Source organism: Cryptotermes secundus, unplaced genomic scaffold (assembly GCF_002891405.2).
Source record: "Cryptotermes secundus unplaced genomic scaffold, Csec_1.0 scaffold247, whole genome shotgun sequence".
Classification (NCBI taxonomy): Eukaryota; Metazoa; Arthropoda; class Insecta; order Blattodea; family Kalotermitidae; genus Cryptotermes; species Cryptotermes secundus.
The window spans coordinates 3,491,645-3,511,740 of NW_019740656.1; the positions used below are offsets into that span (position 1 = coordinate 3,491,645).

Consider the following 20,096-nt stretch of genomic DNA (forward strand, 5'->3'; position numbering starts at 1 on the left):
GGGCGGTGCTCCATCTTGTTGAAAAATGAAGTCATGCGAATCTGCTTGCAGTGAAGTGAAGAGCCAGTTTTGGAGCATATCGAGATAGGTTTGTCCTGTAACGGTGTTTCCTTCAAAGACAAAGGTACCATAAACGTTGTCCTGAGACACAGCACAGAAGACGTTCGCCTTAGGGGAATCTCTTTCATGCTCAACTGTTTCATGTGGGTGCTCTGTTCCCCAAATACGCACATTGTGACGATTGACTGTGCCGCTCAAGTGAAAAGTCGCTTCATCACTAAAAATTAAACGTGAAATGAAGGTTTCGTCTTCCATCATCTCCAGCATCGAATCGCAAAATTCCATCCGCTTCCTTTTGTCGTCATTGGTAAGTGCCTGAACGAGCTGCAGTCTGTATGGTTTCAAATGTAGACGTACTGTTAGCACACGCCAGACAGTGGATTGAGGGATCGCAAGCTCACGGCTAGCTCGATTTGTTGACTTCCGCGGGCTCCTCTCAAACGCAGCACGGATTCTCGCCACTTGTTCCTCCGAGACTCGTGGTCGTCCTGGACTTTTTCCTTTACACAGACACCCACTCTCTTGAAACTGTCGAAACCACCGTCGAATGTTCTTAGGACAGGGCGGATTAATGCCGAATCGCCTTCGAAAAGCACGCTGCACCGTGACAACCGAATTTGTTTTCGCGAACTCGAGAACGCAGAACGCCTTTTGCTGAGGACTCGCCATTGCGACGGTAAACACACAACTGAACGTTGCCGGAAGAACGACGCGACTTCAGCGCCCCAGTGGCAGCCATTCACAACTTAGATAACTCCTCTTTCAAATGGTCACTGACTCATTCCATGACGATGCTTGAGAACTGAAGCAATGCGTCGTGAAATCGGATCATTCTTTTTGAATAACCTTGTATATATATATACTCCTCTATCTATGTTCCGGGGTGTGTGCCCCATAAATGCATACGGTCATCCCATTCCATTTTTATCAAATTTTTAGAGGTGGATTTTAAACGGGGACCGCCTCTGTGGTCTAGTGGTCAGAGTTACTGGCTACAGATCCAGAGGTCCTCGGCTCGATTCCCAGCTTTACCAGATTTTCTGAGAAGTAGGGGATCTGGAATGTGGTCCACTCAGCTTCCTGATGATAACTTAGGCGCCATTTCAAGGACATAGCGACTCCGGTCCAGAAAACCGAGATAAACGGCTGTGGGGATCCTTTGCGCAGACGCGACACCCTCAATCCGCTAAAGTTGGCACTACCTTCGCCGACAAACGGCGGTCGCTCTGTCGGTATAGTTCGCTTGCGGACTACAGGCCACAGAGTTTGTTTGTGTTTCTGAATTTGAGCAGGTTAAATGTAGTTAAAGTCTAGTAAGGTTTATAATGTATTAATAAGGAATAACGTACTTTGTCAGAGGTGGAATTATTAATGGTCATTACGTCCTAGTGGTCCGATCTCCATGAGCAGATTCTACACTCGAGACCATTTCAAAAACGCTGCAAACACATCAAAGAATTTTTGATGTAGTATGTAAAGATACAGCATAGAGTATTCGTCAGCATTCAGGTTTCTAATTGTGCAGCTCTCATTTGTACGCCATTTTTACGTAAGAATGTACGCCGATTCTGTTTGCTGGAACAGCTGCTCTTAATAAAGCTTGAGTCAAGATATGTTTGTACTAATAATTATTTACGCAAACAATGGCTCACCCCTTCGATTTTCAAGAATTTTTAAGAGGATGATCTTAATAATAATTATTACTAATAAAGCATTTTCCGGCGCATGCTAAAATAAGTTTCGACATGTCTAGGGTCTGCCATGCCTCTCCATGAATATACGAATAGAACACATATTGACGTATTCTGTACAATGAACAATGAAGCCCAAATAAGTTGATATACTTGGCCCAGGTTTAGTTCTTTCTTAATGTATTGTAAAGTTTAAATACGAAGTTATCTTTAATATTAGAGACCGTTACAGAATTTCTGAGCAAACTTTCGGCAAATGACAGTAATTAGGTTAGAACAGTTGGCTGTCCGAATAGTTTATGAGACACTAAGACATTCTAAGTAAATTCGAGATTGTCCTGAAAAATGGAGAGTTCCTGGCTACATATCCAGAGGTCCCGGGTTCGATTCCCTGCGCTTCAAGATTTTCCGAGAAATATTGGATCTGGAACGGAGTCCACAGAGCCTCGTGAGGATAACTGAGGAGCTATTTAAATGCAAAAGTAGCGGCTCCGGTCTAGAAGACCGAAATTAATGGCCGTGGGATTCGCTGAGCTGACCACGCGACACAGTATATCCACAAAGTTTGCACTAACTTCGCCGACAGGCGGCGGTCGTTCGGTCGGTATAGTTCGCTTGCGGACTAAAAGCAGTTTTTTTTGTTGTTTTTGTCCCGAAAAATCTGATACATTTCGCCACCTAGCATGTTAACCTTGGAAGACAGATATTACGAACATAATAGGCACATATTTCTGTATTTAAACTTTTAAGCAGAACACAGATTTCTATCGCCTTTATTTGTTTCCTGCAAATAAATTATCTTTCGTTGTGCAATCGAATGTCGTCGTCGACTGGTTACCACTCCATCGTATTCGGGAAATCCCGCATTCAAATCTGGGCCCGAGATCGGTCATCCTGAATGAGGTTATTCGTGGATTTCTTCATTCCCTCCAGGCAAATACCTCAAAGTAGGCCATTATTGCCTCCTTCACGTCCTCTACAATTCAATGTCCACTAATCATCTTCACATTTCATGCTAAATAATCTTAGCGATTGAAATTGATGTTAAATAATCTAAGAATAAAATACGTGTATATCGGCTCATTGAATGATACGTTGACCATTGCAGCGATCGTAGTGTCAACCATCCAAACTGCCTGTTTCGAAGTTCATTGGAATTTTTATTGGTAATTGTGATATCATCTCTGACTTATGTCCAACATGGTTGGCGGTTGCAAACCGTTCGTAGCTGTCAGTAAGTCAGTAATGTAGGAGTGAGGAAATAGAAACGAAGCTTTTGTTTCGTGTAGAATCTTGTGGTTACGTATGACCCGAATGTGTAATTTGACGTCATTCTATCAAAACGTGTAATTTTACGTGGTGAATAATAGTTGTACTGTGACGGTAAGGAATATAATTTGTGTTCTTACTCTTACAGAAGTAATGTAAAAGTGATTAAAATACGATTAAGACAAGACCAAAATATTAAGGTAACAGTGTAATAATTAATTATAAATTATAATTCTACTTGGTGTCCCTTGTAGCGTTGTTTGTTATACGAAATGACATTAGCCTCTCGTTATATATTTTATTGTTGGAGCACATTATGTAAAGTAGTTATATTCTGATATTAGAGAAATACAGTTATGCAGTAGTGACCTGGATTGTAGTCATGTGTTTCAACTTTCAAATTTTTGTTTAAGAACAGCTTTACAACAAGTGTGACCACTAATGGCTTACTTGATTCAGACATTACTTACAAGCATTAATCGCAAGAACTGTTCTGACAAAATAACTTGCTAATTGTGGGTCTTATTTACAGCGTCCAGCCAAACACACACAAATCCAGCTTACCTAAGGTACTGTAAAGCTACACATCTCTTTCTGACAATTAGTTGAGCATGATGTCATGATTCAGTATGAGCAGAATGGCCGAAGGCCTGCTTTCTGGGTTTAAAAATTGTCATCTCCCCAGTCCAATATGAAGTGTATTGTATAATTAACGTTTTATAGGTTTAAGGTTTCCACTTACAAATTTCTGAAGCATACATTCTATAGTAATGTACATGGGAATGTAAATTGTTACACAGTTTCAATGCAGTGAAATTTATGCCACAGACTTTACAGGAGGTGTGCATTTTGAATATTGGCTGGGACACTGACACTCCTGTCATGTTTTTCATGGTGTTCCTCGGCCCTTCCAGGCAAATTCAAGGATAGTTTCGCAAATTACGATATCAACCTTGCTTTCCAATTCATTATTCGCTAATCATTCCCATTGTTCAATGATAGATTGTTATGAAAGTTTTGGAGGAACCTGCTGCCACTATCCTCAGAATAGAAAAGTTTTCTTGCTGCTCATCAATATAAAAACTAAATAATAGTTTTGTAGATGTGTGGTATTGAAGTATGGAGTTTGTGCCCTGAATTAATTTTATTCTTTAAAAGTGTTAGGCTTTAGCAGTTTCTTTCTGTTGACATTTTAATCTGTAGGACTTTGTGATTAGTAGGAAATTCTGTTCATCTTCCATTAGATGCATTTCTTAATTTTTACAAGTTGATGCTTGGTCATCATGTAGTAATTATTTATCATTTGAAGTGCGATTATTCAGTATAATTTTTCTTTCGCTCCAAAAGTCTTGAATGTGAAGTGATGCATCATTACTCTGCCCCGGTTCATTAATATAGTTAGAAATTCTTATAATATTGTTACGTTTTGTGTGTGTCACGCGACAAATAAATTTACGTGGGTCTAGGATTCAGCGAATCTTTATTGGACACTCACACTTACACACTTTACAACCATTAACACCGGCAGTATTACAATCACTGCTTACACAATATCTCGGCCAATACATCTGTATCTCTTGGCGTCTAACCCGAGACTGTCTTCTTCTTGTCGAAGCTGGGCTATTTATACCTCGGCGGTTGCTATACAACTTACACACTTTACAACCATTAGCACTGGCAGTATTACAATCACTGCTTACACAATATCTCGGCCAGTACATCTGTATCTCTTGGCGTCTAACCCGAGACTGTCTTCTTCTTGTCGAAGCTGGGCTATTTATACCTCGGCGGTTGCTATACAACTTACACACTTTACAACCATTAGCACTGGCAGTATTACAATCACTGCTTACACAATATCTCGGCCAGTACATCTGTATCTCTTGGCGTCTAACCCGAGACTGTCTTCTTCTTGTCGAAGCTGGGCTATTTATACCTCGGCGGTTGCTATACAACTTACACACTTTACAACCATTAGCACTGGCAGTATTACAATCACTGCTTACACAATATCTCGGCCAGTACATCTGTATCTCTTGGCGTCTAACCCGAGACTGTCTTCTTCTTGTCGAAGCTGGGCTATTTATACCTCGGCGGTTGCTATACAACTTACACACTTTACAACCATTAGCACTGGCAGTATTACAATCACTGCTTACACAATATCTCGGCCAGTACATCTGTATCTCTTGGCGTCTAACCCGAGACTGTCTTCTTCTTGTCGAAGCTGGGCTATTTATACCTTGGCGGTTGCTATACAATGAGCCTTTGTTATAACCATGGAAACTCATCTCTATGCAATGCTCACTGTTAGAATTACAGTATTGCAATTGTTACTTCCTATGCAATGGTCTGTTCTAGTGTTTCCATAGAAGTGACTCTTCTGGATTCCAAACACGTTACAATATCTAATTGTTTGACACATGTTTCACTGCTGTGCTCTTCATTCACTGCTGTAATGTATTTAGTTCGTATTTATGTACATTTTTTTTTTTATCTGATGAAATTTAAACAGTCGACATTATTTTACAAATTGTGTCAACACATCTTTCATTAAGAGTTTTAAATTTATAAATGATATTAAATTTGCTGCCTTCTGGAATGTGACGCTGTGACATTGGTAGACCAGTGCTAATGTCTTAGTGGTACTTCCTCCAGCTTTGTTGTCTATTAGACTACATAGCAACACATCCCCACATCTTTCTAGTCACTGTCGTTAGGACCTAAAATCTGCTGTAAGAAGTTTCTTGATTTTTGGGATCTGCTTTATATTATAAAGGTAGCTTAAATTAAATATTCAAACAAATAAATAAAGATCTAGTTGTAGTTCGCAAACAGATAAAAATTAAATTTTTCATTCTTCATACACAGTCATGGAATATTCCACTGGATGAAAGCCCTGTTTTTATTTTCTTTATGGATTCCTTTCCAGATGCCTATCAGTTTGGTGGTATCACTGCCTGTAAACCACATGTGGTCGAACTGGATGCCCTTGAAGGTTAGTTAGCTTCACACCCATATTAATGAAAAGTGCTACATTAAATATATAGGTGTCTTGTGCCTTGAATTTGGTAAAAAGGTGAATGTGCCATCAAAAGCTTATTGTGAGAAAGTGCAAGTTGCAGCTGATTTTATTAACTTGCCACACCTATTGTTGGTAGCAGAGTACATTCACATTTGCTCACCACAGGAATTCATTGTATGTGGACATATCTTCTTATCTGGCGCTACAGCCCTTTGTGAGCCTTGGCCTGCTTGATAATAGCCTTCCAACTCTCCTGATGTGGACATGTATCTTGTCTTTATTGTTTATGGAATATTTATCTTGCACACAATGTTAGAAAGCAGTTGTTGAATGACAGGAAGGTTAGATTTTTCATGGAACCAAGGTAAATATGTTTCAAAGTTTATGTTCAATCATGAAAATTTATGAGAGCAAATATGGGAGAACAGCAGAACCGATCACTGTCTAGTATCTTCCACATATGAAGGTTGTTCGTATGAAACCCCGTTCGTATGTTCAGTCACAGATGTCAAGGATGCAGTAGTGCAGTGATACCAGCAGCAGTAGAGGGAATGGGACACCTACCACTTCACTCACAGGGTCTGATTTTAATGGTCTCTTCTTTGTTGCCCATATCAGTTCCTGAACAGGTTTCATTTGAACAACTGTCACTCAGATTTTAAATGTTACTGTTATTTTAAGGAGAGATCTGTGTGCACATTTTAAATGGTTTATGTAAAACTAATGTAAAGGTCCAGTTTATAACTGTCTGGACACCCCTGAAAACGGCCATACAGATAAGGCAAACACCGAAATAAAACTGCTGGTTCACCCACATAACCCAGAATCCGAGGCAACTACAGAAGAAAAGCAGAACACCTTTACAGCAGAGGAGAGCAGCAGATTCCTTCATCACAACAACCTGTACACCTGAAGATGGCTAGTTAGGCCGAAACCTTCATCATCATGGAGATTTGCATCTGAATCTTATCTCCATTCTTCACCATAGAGTTTATTTATTTACAACTGTGAAGGCCATGCCATAGCTCAAGCGGTTAGTCGCTGGCTTCCCACTGCAGTGGCCTGGGTTCAATCCTGGGTCTGGTCAAGTGGGATTTGTGATGTGACAAAGTGGCGCTGGGGTGGGTTTTCTCTGATTACTTCGGTTTTCCCTGCCAATCTTCATTCCACCAAATTCTCCATCATCATAATCACCTGGGGCAGGTACAATAGGTCAATCAGTGGCCGCCATGCCAAGTGGAGGTAATGAGGTAGCGAGTGTGTCAGTATTCTCCTTACAATTCAGACTTAACTCTCACTGTGTTTTTGGACTAACGAAGGAGTTGGTAGAAGGCCAGAATTTTGAACAATAATGAGCAGGTCCAGGTGCATGTCTCTGTTCAGCTAGGGTTAGCTCTTACATAGATGGAAACGAGAATGATGATTGTATAATGAAAGTAACACGTCAGAACTCCTCCATGAACTTCATAAGATACAAAATAAAATGTCCCAGAATTTATAGAATTATCATCATAAATGCAAGTTCATATGTATGCAGGTCATATTAATTATACATCCTTTCATACTTACAGGATGAAAATTAATTGTAAAACCAAAATACAGTTCATAATAAGTACAGTTTATATAATTAACTATTCCCATCTTTGGATAATATGGGGTAAGTACTAATGTAGTATAAGTGTTAAAATTGAATATTATTTCTGGGCTGTCCAACTTCAAAACACTGAGAGGCTTATTGTACCTCAAGTACATACCCACATTATAAAGGTATAGCTTTTCTGATATACTGATTCTAGTATCTACTCTGAAGTAATAAGATATGCGAAATGCGAACCCATGAAAAAGAATTGGACCTATAAGGCTGAAAAATATTTATTTAAATTTAATACAACAAACCCTTGTTATATGAGGGCAAGAGTCAGTAAGTAGGTCACAGATGGAAATAAAACAGCTGTAATGGATGTTACAGGTTTTCTGTGTGTGTCACTAGGTAGCAGCACAGTCCAGCTTCATGACAGTTTAGGTACAGACACACTTGCACCTGTACTGGGGCTGGTTTCAGTAGTCAAAATGGTGACCGTGCTAGGGGGGTATATTACAGAAGAGCAGCATTTTGTTTTGATTTTTTTATGAGTGCAGAAGGACTCAATACAAAGGATATTCATAAGGAAATGTTTCCTATATATAGTTGGAAGTGTTTGTTGCATAAAGCGGTTAACATCCATCTTGGTGGTAAATGTTTCGCTGATGAAGGACTCAATACAAAGGATATTCATAAGGAAATGTTTCCTGTGTATGGTTGGAAGTGTTTGCTGCATAAAGCGGTTAACAGCCATCTTGGTGGTAAATGTTTCACTGAAGACGGGGTTGAAATGGAGGTGCAGAAGTGGCTGAGAATGCTCTGGGTTTCAACTCACTGACAAAGCAACTGGAACAAGTATATCAATGTTGAGGGAAGATATGTCGAGAAATAAATGTTTTTTCCAGGTTCGAATATCACATATTTTATGTTTTATATCCATTTGTGACCTGTTCACTAACTCTCCTTCATAACAGTCCTGGATATAATGTACAAAACAGTGGTGTATAGTTGTGAATTTTTAGAGATGCTGGGTCAGTAAGAAGGTTTTGGAGTTAGAAAAATATTTAAAATAAAAAAGAATCCCAATATAAAAACCTCAGTGTAATCACATTGTGTGTTTCTCTGTTCATTGCATGTATTGGTTATGTGTCCTGTGGCATACTTTTGTGAACACCACTTTGTTATAGTGGACATCTGCAATGATGGAAACCCAGTCTGCCATATTACTCCATTGTATGAAGGTTTACTGTATATTGTAGTGATACAAACAGTTCTTACATTCAATGAATATGGAGCCAGGTGAATACCAACACATCGTTTTAAGTAAGATACTAAACTTCGTTCGAAGTGTAGAAATGCTGAAGGGTTGAAACAGGGGTGTACAATAGATCACAGTGGTTTTGGTGCAAGGACTAGTCAAGGCCTGCCCCTTATTCATTCATTCAAAATTCAATGAATTCACTTTTGACAAAATGGAGAAAACACCTTCTCGGGGTTGTTTTGAAATCTGAGCACTGCGGACATGCGTTCTCCCCTACGAGAGTGGATATATTCGCATTTAATCCCTGTACATCAACTTAAAGTGAAAGGGCATGAGATTCATCTCTTGGTGAATGGTACCAGGATTTTATTCACATCATGGTTGAGAAAGTACTCTTGTATAAGTAGGTACTCCCAAAAGAAGGAAGCATTACCACATATTTTGGTGAATGGAAAGTTGCTCTTGCGGGCCGCACAGAACCAACTTTGGTCTGCATGTGGCCTATGGTGTTGCAAATTGGACAGCCCTGCCCTTTATAATAATAAGCTTTATTTCATTTTCCTTCATTTATGAATGTATATTATTATTTTTTTTCTGGAATGTTACTGTTATCACACTTTTTTTTTTCATTCTGAAATAATGCATTGTATTTTAGTGTTAAAATACTGTAGTTCTTATAGCCTGTTTGAAAATATGGGGTCTGAACCTAGGAGCATGTCACTTTTCTTTCTCTACCATATTTAATTAAAAGTGAGTAAAATATATCTTTGCAGTGTTGCATTTTAAATCTTGCCCAGTTTGAATCTGTTGGGAAGGGGGGCAATGATTATCCAAATTATGGCTTTTGTTATTTTTCTCAGTCCCTCCATACAATTGCTGCAATAGTATCTGTAATTAGGCTGTGACCAATTCCTTCCACATCCTTACTGATTCATTATTCTCACATCTTCATGCATGTGGAGGTCTTTGGAGATTGAATCAAATATTGATTTTCTGGTCTCAGACTCCGAGAATTTTGAGATAACTGCTTTTTCTTAACACAGTAATACTCAATCTACCTGATCTGTCAGAATCACAATGGTTGGCAAAGCTGGCATGAATCAGTTGGTCAGTGGAATCTCTCCCTTAAGAGCCATGGTGAAATTAACATGACCTTAGAATTGAATATTTTAAATAAAGTGATTTATGAAAAATTCTCTGTAAAAAAGCATCTGATATCAAAAGGGGTAAATAGTACCAGTGCATTATGAAAGGGTGGTTAGCTTTACAACTTATGAATACAGTGTAAAAAATCGGTCTAGCAGAGACAGTTCTGATCTCAGTGCTGATAATGTGTTTCAAGTTTTCATCTCAGATTGAAAAAGTCAATTTTGTGCATGCATAATTGAAATATTTTAACTTGCGTCTGTTAGTAATCACCAGGGCCCGGATTTTGATGACATGTCATCTTTTTTTTCCTTGTATCCTATGCAATGCTCTTAAATATATAAATCTTGGATATAAGCTGCTGGTTACAGAAATGTAATTTTTTGTAATTTTTTGACATTTTTAGGTTTAAGGTCATTTTTTTTTCATTTTGGGGGTAATTTTTTGGTAAATTTTTGGACTTTTAACGGTATTTATTGTCATTTTTCGCCATTTTAGGGAATTTTTCTTCACATGTTTTCTGAAAGGTGAATAACGTGGAAGCGAAGTGTTCTTTCTTGTCTCCTTTAGGTCATTTTTATTGATTTTTTCGGTCATTTTTTTAAATATTTCAGGTATCAAAATCTGGGCCCTGCTAATAACTCAAGTTAGTCTCATATGTGAAAGTAACAGTGGTCAAACCTGTAAACAGTTGACAGCTACAGTGTTATTCCAACAGTTCCTACATGGTTTGTTCTTTGTTCCTCCTCAACATATCCCAGAAAACTTTCAGGTTTATTGCATGGCTGTGTTTGTTCTACATTGTCTGTATATTTCTCAAAAGATTTCAGTACCATATGGAGCTATAAGAAGGTAGCAATTATGATGTATTTAATGTTTCAAGGAATTGAATTGTAAGTGACTACTGAACAGGTTAAGAAAATTATGAACAGCATTCTAGTCTTTACAGAATTTGGAAACAGTTTAAGAATAAATAATCTTTCAAGTAGAAATATTTCTTGAAGTCACATAATTGAAAACTTGAGGATATAAATATTTGGAACTACTGATGTTAATAATGTAGATATATTCTGTATACAGGGCCAGCAAGAGTGTTAGAATCTACACTACATATGTTGGCAGATCGAATATGGGTACCACAGATGTGGAAGCTGGTTCCTCCATGTTCCTGCGTATGGGGTCAGCCGCTCTTTATGGGGCTGCTAGTTTCCTCATTACTGTGGTCAACAAGACTGTACTCACTACCTACCATTTTCCATCTTACCAAGTCTTGGGTATGGGGCAGATGGCAGCCACGGTTGTGATACTGTATATTTCCAAGAGACTTGGATTGCTTTCATTCCCTCATCTTGACTCTTCTGTCTTCCGAAAGATCTGGCCACTTCCATTTATCTATATGGGAAATCTGGTATCTGGTCTTGGTGGAACAAAGGTAATGTATATATTGTTTATACTAGTGTATCACCCTTCGAGAATTCATGCCCAGATTGCATAAGCTTTTGTACTGTTAACTTACCCTGTTTTCTCCCATATTCCTATCCAGTCATACATGTTACCAAATGATGCACGGAGGTTATGTTCAGTGCCATCTATGAATGTCACGTGTGTATAGTGAATTGTAGACCATCTGCTAGCATATGGCACTTCACATATCTACATCAAAATATTGTCACGGTTTTGGGGTTACTATAGATGGGGTATGGATTGGTGAATAGATTTATGGACCACTTATGGGTCATAACTACAGATAACTATAAAACTCACTGATTTTCACACCTTACAAGTCACTACATGCTAAATCTTCTCCAGCCTGCAGTGGCTTCACTAGTCGTTGCTTGGTAACAGCTGTCAGTAGCGGAGATTCTTCAGCTCCTGGGCTCATTTCGTTACTGTCCGCCGAATATCCCATAACTGTGCTGTCAACTCAACTATAGTGCTGTCTCTTCTCAGCCTCCATTGCAGAATTCTCTGACTCATTGGTCAAACTGTTCTGGTTATAACTTCTTGGCTTGGACCACATAGAAAACACCATTCTTTTGTTGCATGTGTATTTGTTGCTGCAGGAATGTGTTTACCGAGCTGTTGTCCAGAAACGGTTGTTGTCTATTCCCCCGTGTACAATATTATTGGTTCTCACAAGACATTGAACCAAAATATTGTTTACTCATTCATAATGTACTGCATGGCATTTGTGTGGAACATGTTAATACCTGATGATCCATTTCTGTGGTAACTGGAAATTACATAATTTCAGATCTTTCATCTCACTGTTACATTACTTTCATACATATGTAAGGTGACAGTGAATAATCATAAAAGGTACTGGTAGTTTTGGAAAAACAGCTACAGTTGTACCACTATTTTATAGGAGGAACTGTCTCTGCCTTCAAACTATAATGATGGCTGTCTTCTGGGATGTGATGCTGGAACATTAGTAACATTATACCAGCTTATATGGGGCATGCGGTAGCATAGCTGGTTGAGGCCCTTTGCTACAAGCTGGAAGGTCGCTGGATCGAATCCCGATGAGGTCATTGGATTTTTTTTTCAATTTACCTAATCCTTCCAACCACACTATGGCCCTAAGGTTGGCTCGATCTCTAGCAGAAATGAGTACCAGGAATATTCTTGGGGATAAAGGGTGGTTAGCGCGTAAGGCTGACAACCATGCCACCATCTATGAGCCGATTGTCTAGAAAGTGTGGGAACCTCCACGGCCTGTTACAGTGATACTTTTATTTTACTTACTTTACTACCAGGTTATATGGAGTCGAAGTCCAGAAATCTTCATATTCTTATCCAGGCTTGCACAAGAACCTGATGCCAGGTCACGGTGACACCTAAAATTCTCATGATAGCATTCAGAATATTCTTTCTGCATGTGGACAAATGAGAGTTGACAATAAAATTAATTTCTTTCTTCCTGTATTTATCCCTTCCCTATCTTCATCTCCGTTATTGCTTTCCCATCACTTATGTTTGTCCAGCCTATCATTTTCTGTATCCTCACAAGGGCATGTTGGATTTTCCCCAAGCATGAAGGGAGCTGCTTGTTCATTGGTAGTTGTTTCAGTTGTAATTGTGTTCAGTATTCAGTATTCAGTATAGAGGGGGTGGGTTTCCCCATGCACCGCGACTAATAGTCTATTGTACGTCCCCCTTTAATTTCTACTGTTGCCATACCCTACCGATACTGGTGCCCGCTATCTCCCCTTTCTGCCAGCGAGGTCAGCCCTCTACTGGCATTGGTACCCGATAACTTCCCCATCTACCGGAGGCATTGGAAACTACTTGGGCGGGAAACTTTTTGCCTAATTTTTCTCAGAGGTCTGTAATTGTGTTAATTGAATGAGCAAATTTCTCATCCAAGGTGTTTTGTTTTTCATTCTGACATATAGATTTTTAGGAATTTTATGGAGTTCTCATGTTTTGGTTTATAGATGTAATAAGTAGAACAGTGCATCCGGATATAACAATTCTGGTTGTATTCCAGAAGTTTTGTATGAGTTGGATTATTTGTCTGTAAATGTGGTACTGTTTAGTGTTGTAAAATGGACAGTTGAGCTTGTTCACTGTTAATCCTTTCCATAAGAAACTCCTAGGCCTGTTTGGGTGTAAATGTAGTTGCACAGAAAACCCCGTAATACTTCCTCAGATCGCTTTCAAACCACCACATGTGTAGATGTCAAGAAAGACAGTTCTTTTTTCTAAACATCAGTATATCAAACTTGATGGCATCTGTTGACAGAAATGCTGCACTAAGTTGTTCTCTTCTCTGACAGATGTAATGCAAGTACATAAGCTGATTTAATGGGCTCATGATATGCAGAGGAGTAAGCACAATTATGTCATTTCCAGGAACTAAGTCTGCCCATGCTGACAGTGTTAAGGAGGTTTTCAATCTTAATGACAATGATGGGAGAACTGTATTTTCTGGGTACGCGGCCAACTGCAGCAGTACAATTGTCAGTGTACACAATGATTGCTGGTAAGTGGAACTGAGTTATCATACATTTTTCACAGTACAATAGAAACCTAACAGAGAATAAGTTACATGAGGCTGGCGAAAGTTTTGTGACAAAGATTTTTATTATTACGCCTTAAACCAAATATAAGGATGATAAAATCAATGATGGTAAGAAGGGTGGAGTGGTATAAAGGTTTCTGACAAAGGAGTGTTAATAAACTGGCATACATGTTGAAAGATTGCCCTTGTGTCGTTTTTGGTTGAAGAAAAAAATTAAAGTAAAGGTATCCCTGTAACAGGCCGTAGAGACCCATAGGATTGTGTGACCTTGAGGCTCCCACATTTTCTGGACAGTTGGTTCATAGATGGCGGTAAGGTTGTCAGCCTTACGCGCCTGCTGCCCTTTACCCCCCAGGAAGATTCCTGGTACTCATTTCTGTTAAGAGGCTGAGTTGACCCCAGGGCCATAGTGCAGCTGGAAGGATTAAGTGAATTGAAAAAATCCACCTCATCGGGATTCGATCCTGTGACCTTCTGGCATGTAGCATGGTGCCTCAAGCAACTACGCTACCACACATCCCCCTCATTTTTGGATATAGAACATATTTCAGTACCTGGCTGTGCTCCCATTATTTAATCGGTGCAGTGGCTGAGAATAAAATACAAGCATATGAAACACGGTAACTGGGATGAAATAAAACGAATAAAATTTGACAATTAATTTCTTAACAATAGGTAAAAGTTCACGTCACACCTTTCACCTTGTGACGGCACACCAGTTGCAGAACACTGTTCTAGACAGTCGGCTCATAGATGGCACAAGGTTGTCAGCCTTACGTGCCGGCCATCCTTTACCCCCATGACTATTACAAGAATATTCCTGGTACTCATTTCTGGTAGAGGCTGAGTCAACCCCAAAGCCATAGTGCGGCTGGAAGGATTAGGTCAACTGAAAATAGCCAATGACCTCATCAGGACTTGAACCCATGACCTTCCAGCTTGTAGCATAGTGCCTCAACCAACTACGCTACTGCTTGCCCCCTCTTGAGAGTTGTTTGTAGATTATTTAATTACAGTGTATCAGCTGTAGGTATTATTAAGCGTGGATGAATGAAAGAAAGTCTTGTAAATGTTAGAGATGATAACCAGAGTCTCTAGTTTACTGTACTTCCCTCTGTATTTGTTTGATAGAACTGAGTAAAAGCATCATAAACCTCTAGTCAGGAGATCAGATGTTGCAGTATAGTGTTTGTCACTCCTGCTTTTTGTTTGGGGCATTAGAGGTTCATATGATCGCCCCCCCCCCCGACCCCCCAATCAATCACTGTAGACAAATATTGAGATAGTACCTCAAATTAATCCACGACCCCTTTTTTCTACATCCTTCCCAATTAATTATTCACTACTTATCCTATCATTCTGTGGTGTTTAGTATGATCTACTGACAGTGGCATTACATAAAAGACTCCGTGGCGTGTAGTCCGCAAGCAAACTATACTGACTGACCGACCGCTCCTTGTCGTCGAAGTTAGTGCCAACGTTTGTGGATAGAGGTTGTCACATTGTCAGCACAACGGATCCCCACGGCCGTTAATTTCGGTTTTCTAGACAGGAGCCTCTACTTTTCCATTCAAGTAGCTTCCCAGTTATCCTCACGAAGCTGAGTGGACTCTGTTCCAGACCCACTACTTCTCAGAAAATCTGGTAGTACTGGGAATCGAACCCAGGACCTCCGGATCTGTAGCCAAGAACTCTGACCACTAGACCGCCGATGGGTGGAATTACATAAACTGTAAGTAATTAAGTGATAGTCATCTGGAGTGTGATATCTTGTAATGTAGTGGATTGTTACCAGTGTAACAGCAGGACGTTCCTAGTGTTCTACCAGTCTACATAGCTTCACATCCTGTATGACTAATCTTCAAAGTCACTACTGTGAGAACCTCAGATCTTGTGAAATAAAAACTGACTGAACCAGCCAGCCCTATCTTAAGTGTCACTTTTGTAATGCCACGTCTTAATGTGCCTGAGATTAGATTCCCAGAATGGATTCCATCCACTTCTGAAACTGTTAGTCACATCTTAAAGTTGCGCTGTAGATGTTGGGATTGTAATGATGGTCTTGTATTTTAGGTGCGATGATTGCAGCTAGTAATGATTTAGCATACAGTCCACTTGGATACTCACTAGTGCTAGTAAATGATGCCTTCACAGCGGCCAATGGAGTGTGCATGAAATCAAAGTTGGATTCCGCAGAGCTCGGTAAACATGGACTTATGTTCTACAATGCATTGTTTATGCTGCTCCCTGCAACTGGTTTGGCCTGGTTCACAGGAGATCTGGATCGTGCTTATGCCTATACTGGCTGGGACAACATCTTCTTCCTGGCACAGTTTGCTGGATCTTGTGTCATGGGATGTTTACTCACGTACACAATCATACTTTGCACAATGCATAACTCTGCGCTCACAACGACAGTCATTGGTTGTCTGAAGAATGTCTGTATTACCTATTTTGGTATGGTCATTGGTGGTGATTATGTATTCTCATGGGTGAACTTCGCTGGTATTAATGTTAGTGTTATGGGAAGTCTACTGTATTCATGGGTCACATTCAAACGACCAGACAAGCCAGTGCCAAAAGAAACTCTTACTGTTTAGCACTTGAAGTACAATTAGGAAAAGAGGAAATGTGTGTGAAATATAAGCTACTATATTTCCCACTATTTCACCTCAAAAATCCTAAAATCATTCAGCATGTTACACAGCACAGGTGTATGATGTATATAGAGTGAGTTTCAGAAATGTGAGTCATAAGGTGGATATTTGTGTGTGAGTGAGAGAGAGAATTGATGATGAATGTGTGAAAGATAGCAAAAAGTAAAACAATATTCCGTTATTAATTCAGAAAATTTATTAATGTGAGCTGATAACAGTGTCCAGGGTTTGGAGCTGCATGACCAGGGAATCAGGGCTTGAATCCCAGTAGTAGGCAAGTGATTTTTCTGTTCTCCACATCTGCCAGACCTGGTGTGGGACCCACCCAACCTTGACTACCAGGGTTTGTTTGCTGCAGATAAAGTGGCCAAGGCACAACATGGTTGCCAGTCACCTCCATCTAATGTTGAGGTTAAGAATGTATGGAGCTGTACTGTCACTCCCTCATACATCATTCATTAAGTGATTCTCAGGGTTGAATGCAGTATTGATAGTGAGCATTTTCATATTCTTGGAGTATCCATTTTTTAATTATCTACCCTGCTTCTCCCTTTCTTTGCTGTGGATAATCCAAAGTTCACTGTATTTTTAAAATCAGAGTTGGAATTTCCATTTTGACCCAAAAATATTTTTGCATTTTAATTTCTATATGATTCATAAGGAGGTTTGCCTATTTCAGAATGGTTCTTCCTGCAATATTAGGACTATATTTGTTTTAATATCACCTATAAAATCTTAAATAAATGTTGATGTTTTATGGAGATATTTTATATTGCATAAACTGTTGCCATGTTCTGATAGCTATGTAACAACTGACATATTCAAAAACAGAACAACCCAGTGTCTGACTAACATGAATTCCTTCAGTGTGAATTGAGTTTAATGTGGTTTTTCAAGTGGAATGGGTTTATGGGTAACACAACTGTTTTTTTTTTTTGGTTTAAGACGTTTTCCCCATTATGATACATTATTTCAAAAGGAAATTTGTGTCTGTCTAAAACAATTTCACCTTACACAGAATTTTTCAAGAACACATCTATTGTGTTAGTTGGAGACTGGGTGTATTAAATTTCTTAACCTAAGCATATAATGGGTGAAAAGTTAGATCCATAGTTTCTGAGTGCAACTCTGAATGTTTCAAGGTAGACAAGTTTGTGTATGTGCTTTTTCTTGGAATGTTTGTATGCTCTATTGTGGTATGTGTTTATTCTCCGTGCTAGGATATTAGTGATTGAATCTGGTAACTGGAAGTTCACCCATTGTATTTTTACATGGTGGGAACAAAATGTAAGGATTATTACCATTTAATGTGCTACTGAAGACAGGATCTTGCCAGACTGTATCAATCTGATTGCTCAAGAATATCAGCATACTAAAGAGGACATTATACATATTCAGTAAAGTTTGTGCCATTTCCAGTTATTAATGCTGTTGTAGGAAATAAGATTGACATTTGTTTTAGAGGAACACTTGTATTGAGATTGTGACATATCTGTTAAACTATTTGAATAATTAGATTTCTTTCTTAAAACTGACATAAAGTGTATAGACTGTGTAATATATAATTGGCAGAATATTGTATACTCCTTATTAAAAGACATATGCATATAGAAAAAAAAATGTGCATGAAAGTGAAATGTATGAATACAGAATCTCTTAGGAATGAATGAGTCAAATTTTTAGTTATCCAGTGTAGCTGCAATTTGTATTCCAAGTGTATGAAACATCCAAACAGCAGTTTGTAATCAAATGCAGAACCTCAAAAGTTGCTGCAAAGAAAGAAAATCACAGTTCTTTCTTATTTACTTACTCTCTCCTTTACTATACCATCCTCTAAGTACCTGCTATTTGCCTTTTGTTTCCATCCCTTCACCTTCATCTCTTCTGACTCACTGTCTGCATCTTCTAGCCATCTCATTCTGGCCTTCCCAGTTTTGTTTCACCCTTAGGCTTTAAAGAGCCTGTTCTTAGTAAGTTGAACATATTCCAAGTAGCAGCATATAACTTTTCCTTAGTTTCCTTAATTATCCAAGCAGCATCCATAATTATGTTTTGTAACATTTCCAAGGTGAAATTGCTGGCCTTAAGACCCATCCCGCAGTCTGGAGAACCAGTGGTTACCCCTGACGATCTGTACCCTGAAATTTGTTTAGCTTTGGTGACCCAACTTGGAGCTTATGCTTCCAGTGGCATAGGGCTGCGGGTGACAGAACTTCAATTCCAGCAATATTGTGTACTGCATAGAAAGTGGCAACGTATTTTTATTATTATTATTATTATTGTATTTGTTGTTGTAGTAAAGTGTAACTACCAGGGTAGCTGAATAAGTTTAATGATTAAGCTATGGACTGCATGACTGGGAAATAGGGGTTCAGTTCCTGGTATGGTATTTTCTCTTCTCCACAGCATGAAGACCAGCTTTGGGACCCACTCAGTTCTTGTCCCTTCAGTACCAAGGGCTTTTTCTCTGCAGGTAAATTGATCAAGGTGTGTGAAGCTGACCACTCACCTGCACCTAGTGCAGAGGTTAGAAACGCATAGAGCTATACTTCCACACCCTCATGTATTTTGTTAGAGGGTACAGAGACAGCTTATGTAGCAGTATATGACAGTATGTTCTAAATCTCATATATGTTCAACTGATTTAAAATGTGCCATATCATTTTGATCCTTGTTATAAAGTGTATGTCACAATTGGTGCAGCAGTGAGTAACATGGTGTATATTTGACCAGGGATCCAGTTCTTTATATCTCTGCCATGGATGCTTCATGGTCTAGCATTGGTTCCTTAAAGAGCAGTGAATAACACTGCTTTTATGTTCAAGAATAAAACGTTTAATATGCAGGATACATTAATGAATATCATTGGATACTTAAAGCGAACATCCATTTTCCTAGAACAGTAGGGTTAGTAACACGTGTGCGTGTATGTGAAAGATTTGTCAGATTACAGTGCATGAACAGACCAAGTTTAGGGGGATATATTGTATGTTTCAGTTGTTGAAATGGCACCCAAGAAGGCTCCCACACATGAAATAAAGCAAAAACACGTTTTTACTTTGATACAGTAAATGGAAATATGTACAAGACTGTTAAAGCATTAAATAATATAAAGAAAGGGTTTCTGTAAGAGCTTTGTTTATGCAACTGCCAGATTCATGTAACTGGAATATATATTCCCTATTCATGCCAGATGGCTGGAGCTGGACAGATGAGCATCTGATGTTTTGTGTATATATTTTAAATTGTAGCAAAAATACATTAAAATAATGTTCTGTGTAGCCCCCTTTGAACAATTATAGATACGTATTCAAACATTTTTGCCCCTAAATTTTAATGCCATCATTATAAGCTCCTGGTCTCAACTCAGATCAGAGC

The 20,096-nt window shown here is 39.0% G+C and overlaps 1 protein-coding gene across 6 annotated transcripts; it reads left to right on the top strand.

Annotated features, from left to right (window-relative positions):
* The first annotated feature begins 2,921 nt into the window (after positions 1-2,921).
* Positions 2,922-18,381, top strand: LOC111872403 (UDP-sugar transporter UST74c). Of its 6 annotated transcripts, none has more exons than XM_023866259.2 (7): positions 2,922-3,134; positions 3,553-3,589; positions 5,953-6,018; positions 7,617-7,702; positions 11,115-11,466; positions 13,893-14,022; positions 16,135-18,381. In XM_023866259.2, exons 4-7 carry the CDS (start codon positions 7,698-7,700, stop codon positions 16,659-16,661), a joined length of 1,014 nt encoding a protein of 337 aa, XP_023722027.1. In that variant the 5' UTR covers positions 2,922-3,134; positions 3,553-3,589; positions 5,953-6,018; positions 7,617-7,697; the 3' UTR covers positions 16,662-18,381. The 6 variants fall into 6 exon arrangements, with proteins under 6 accessions (XP_023722027.1, XP_023722029.1, XP_023722030.1 ...); XM_023866261.2 differs by having other exon boundaries at positions 11,157-11,466; XM_023866262.2 differs by lacking the exon at positions 7,617-7,702.
* The last annotated feature ends 1,715 nt before the right edge of the window (positions 18,382-20,096 follow it).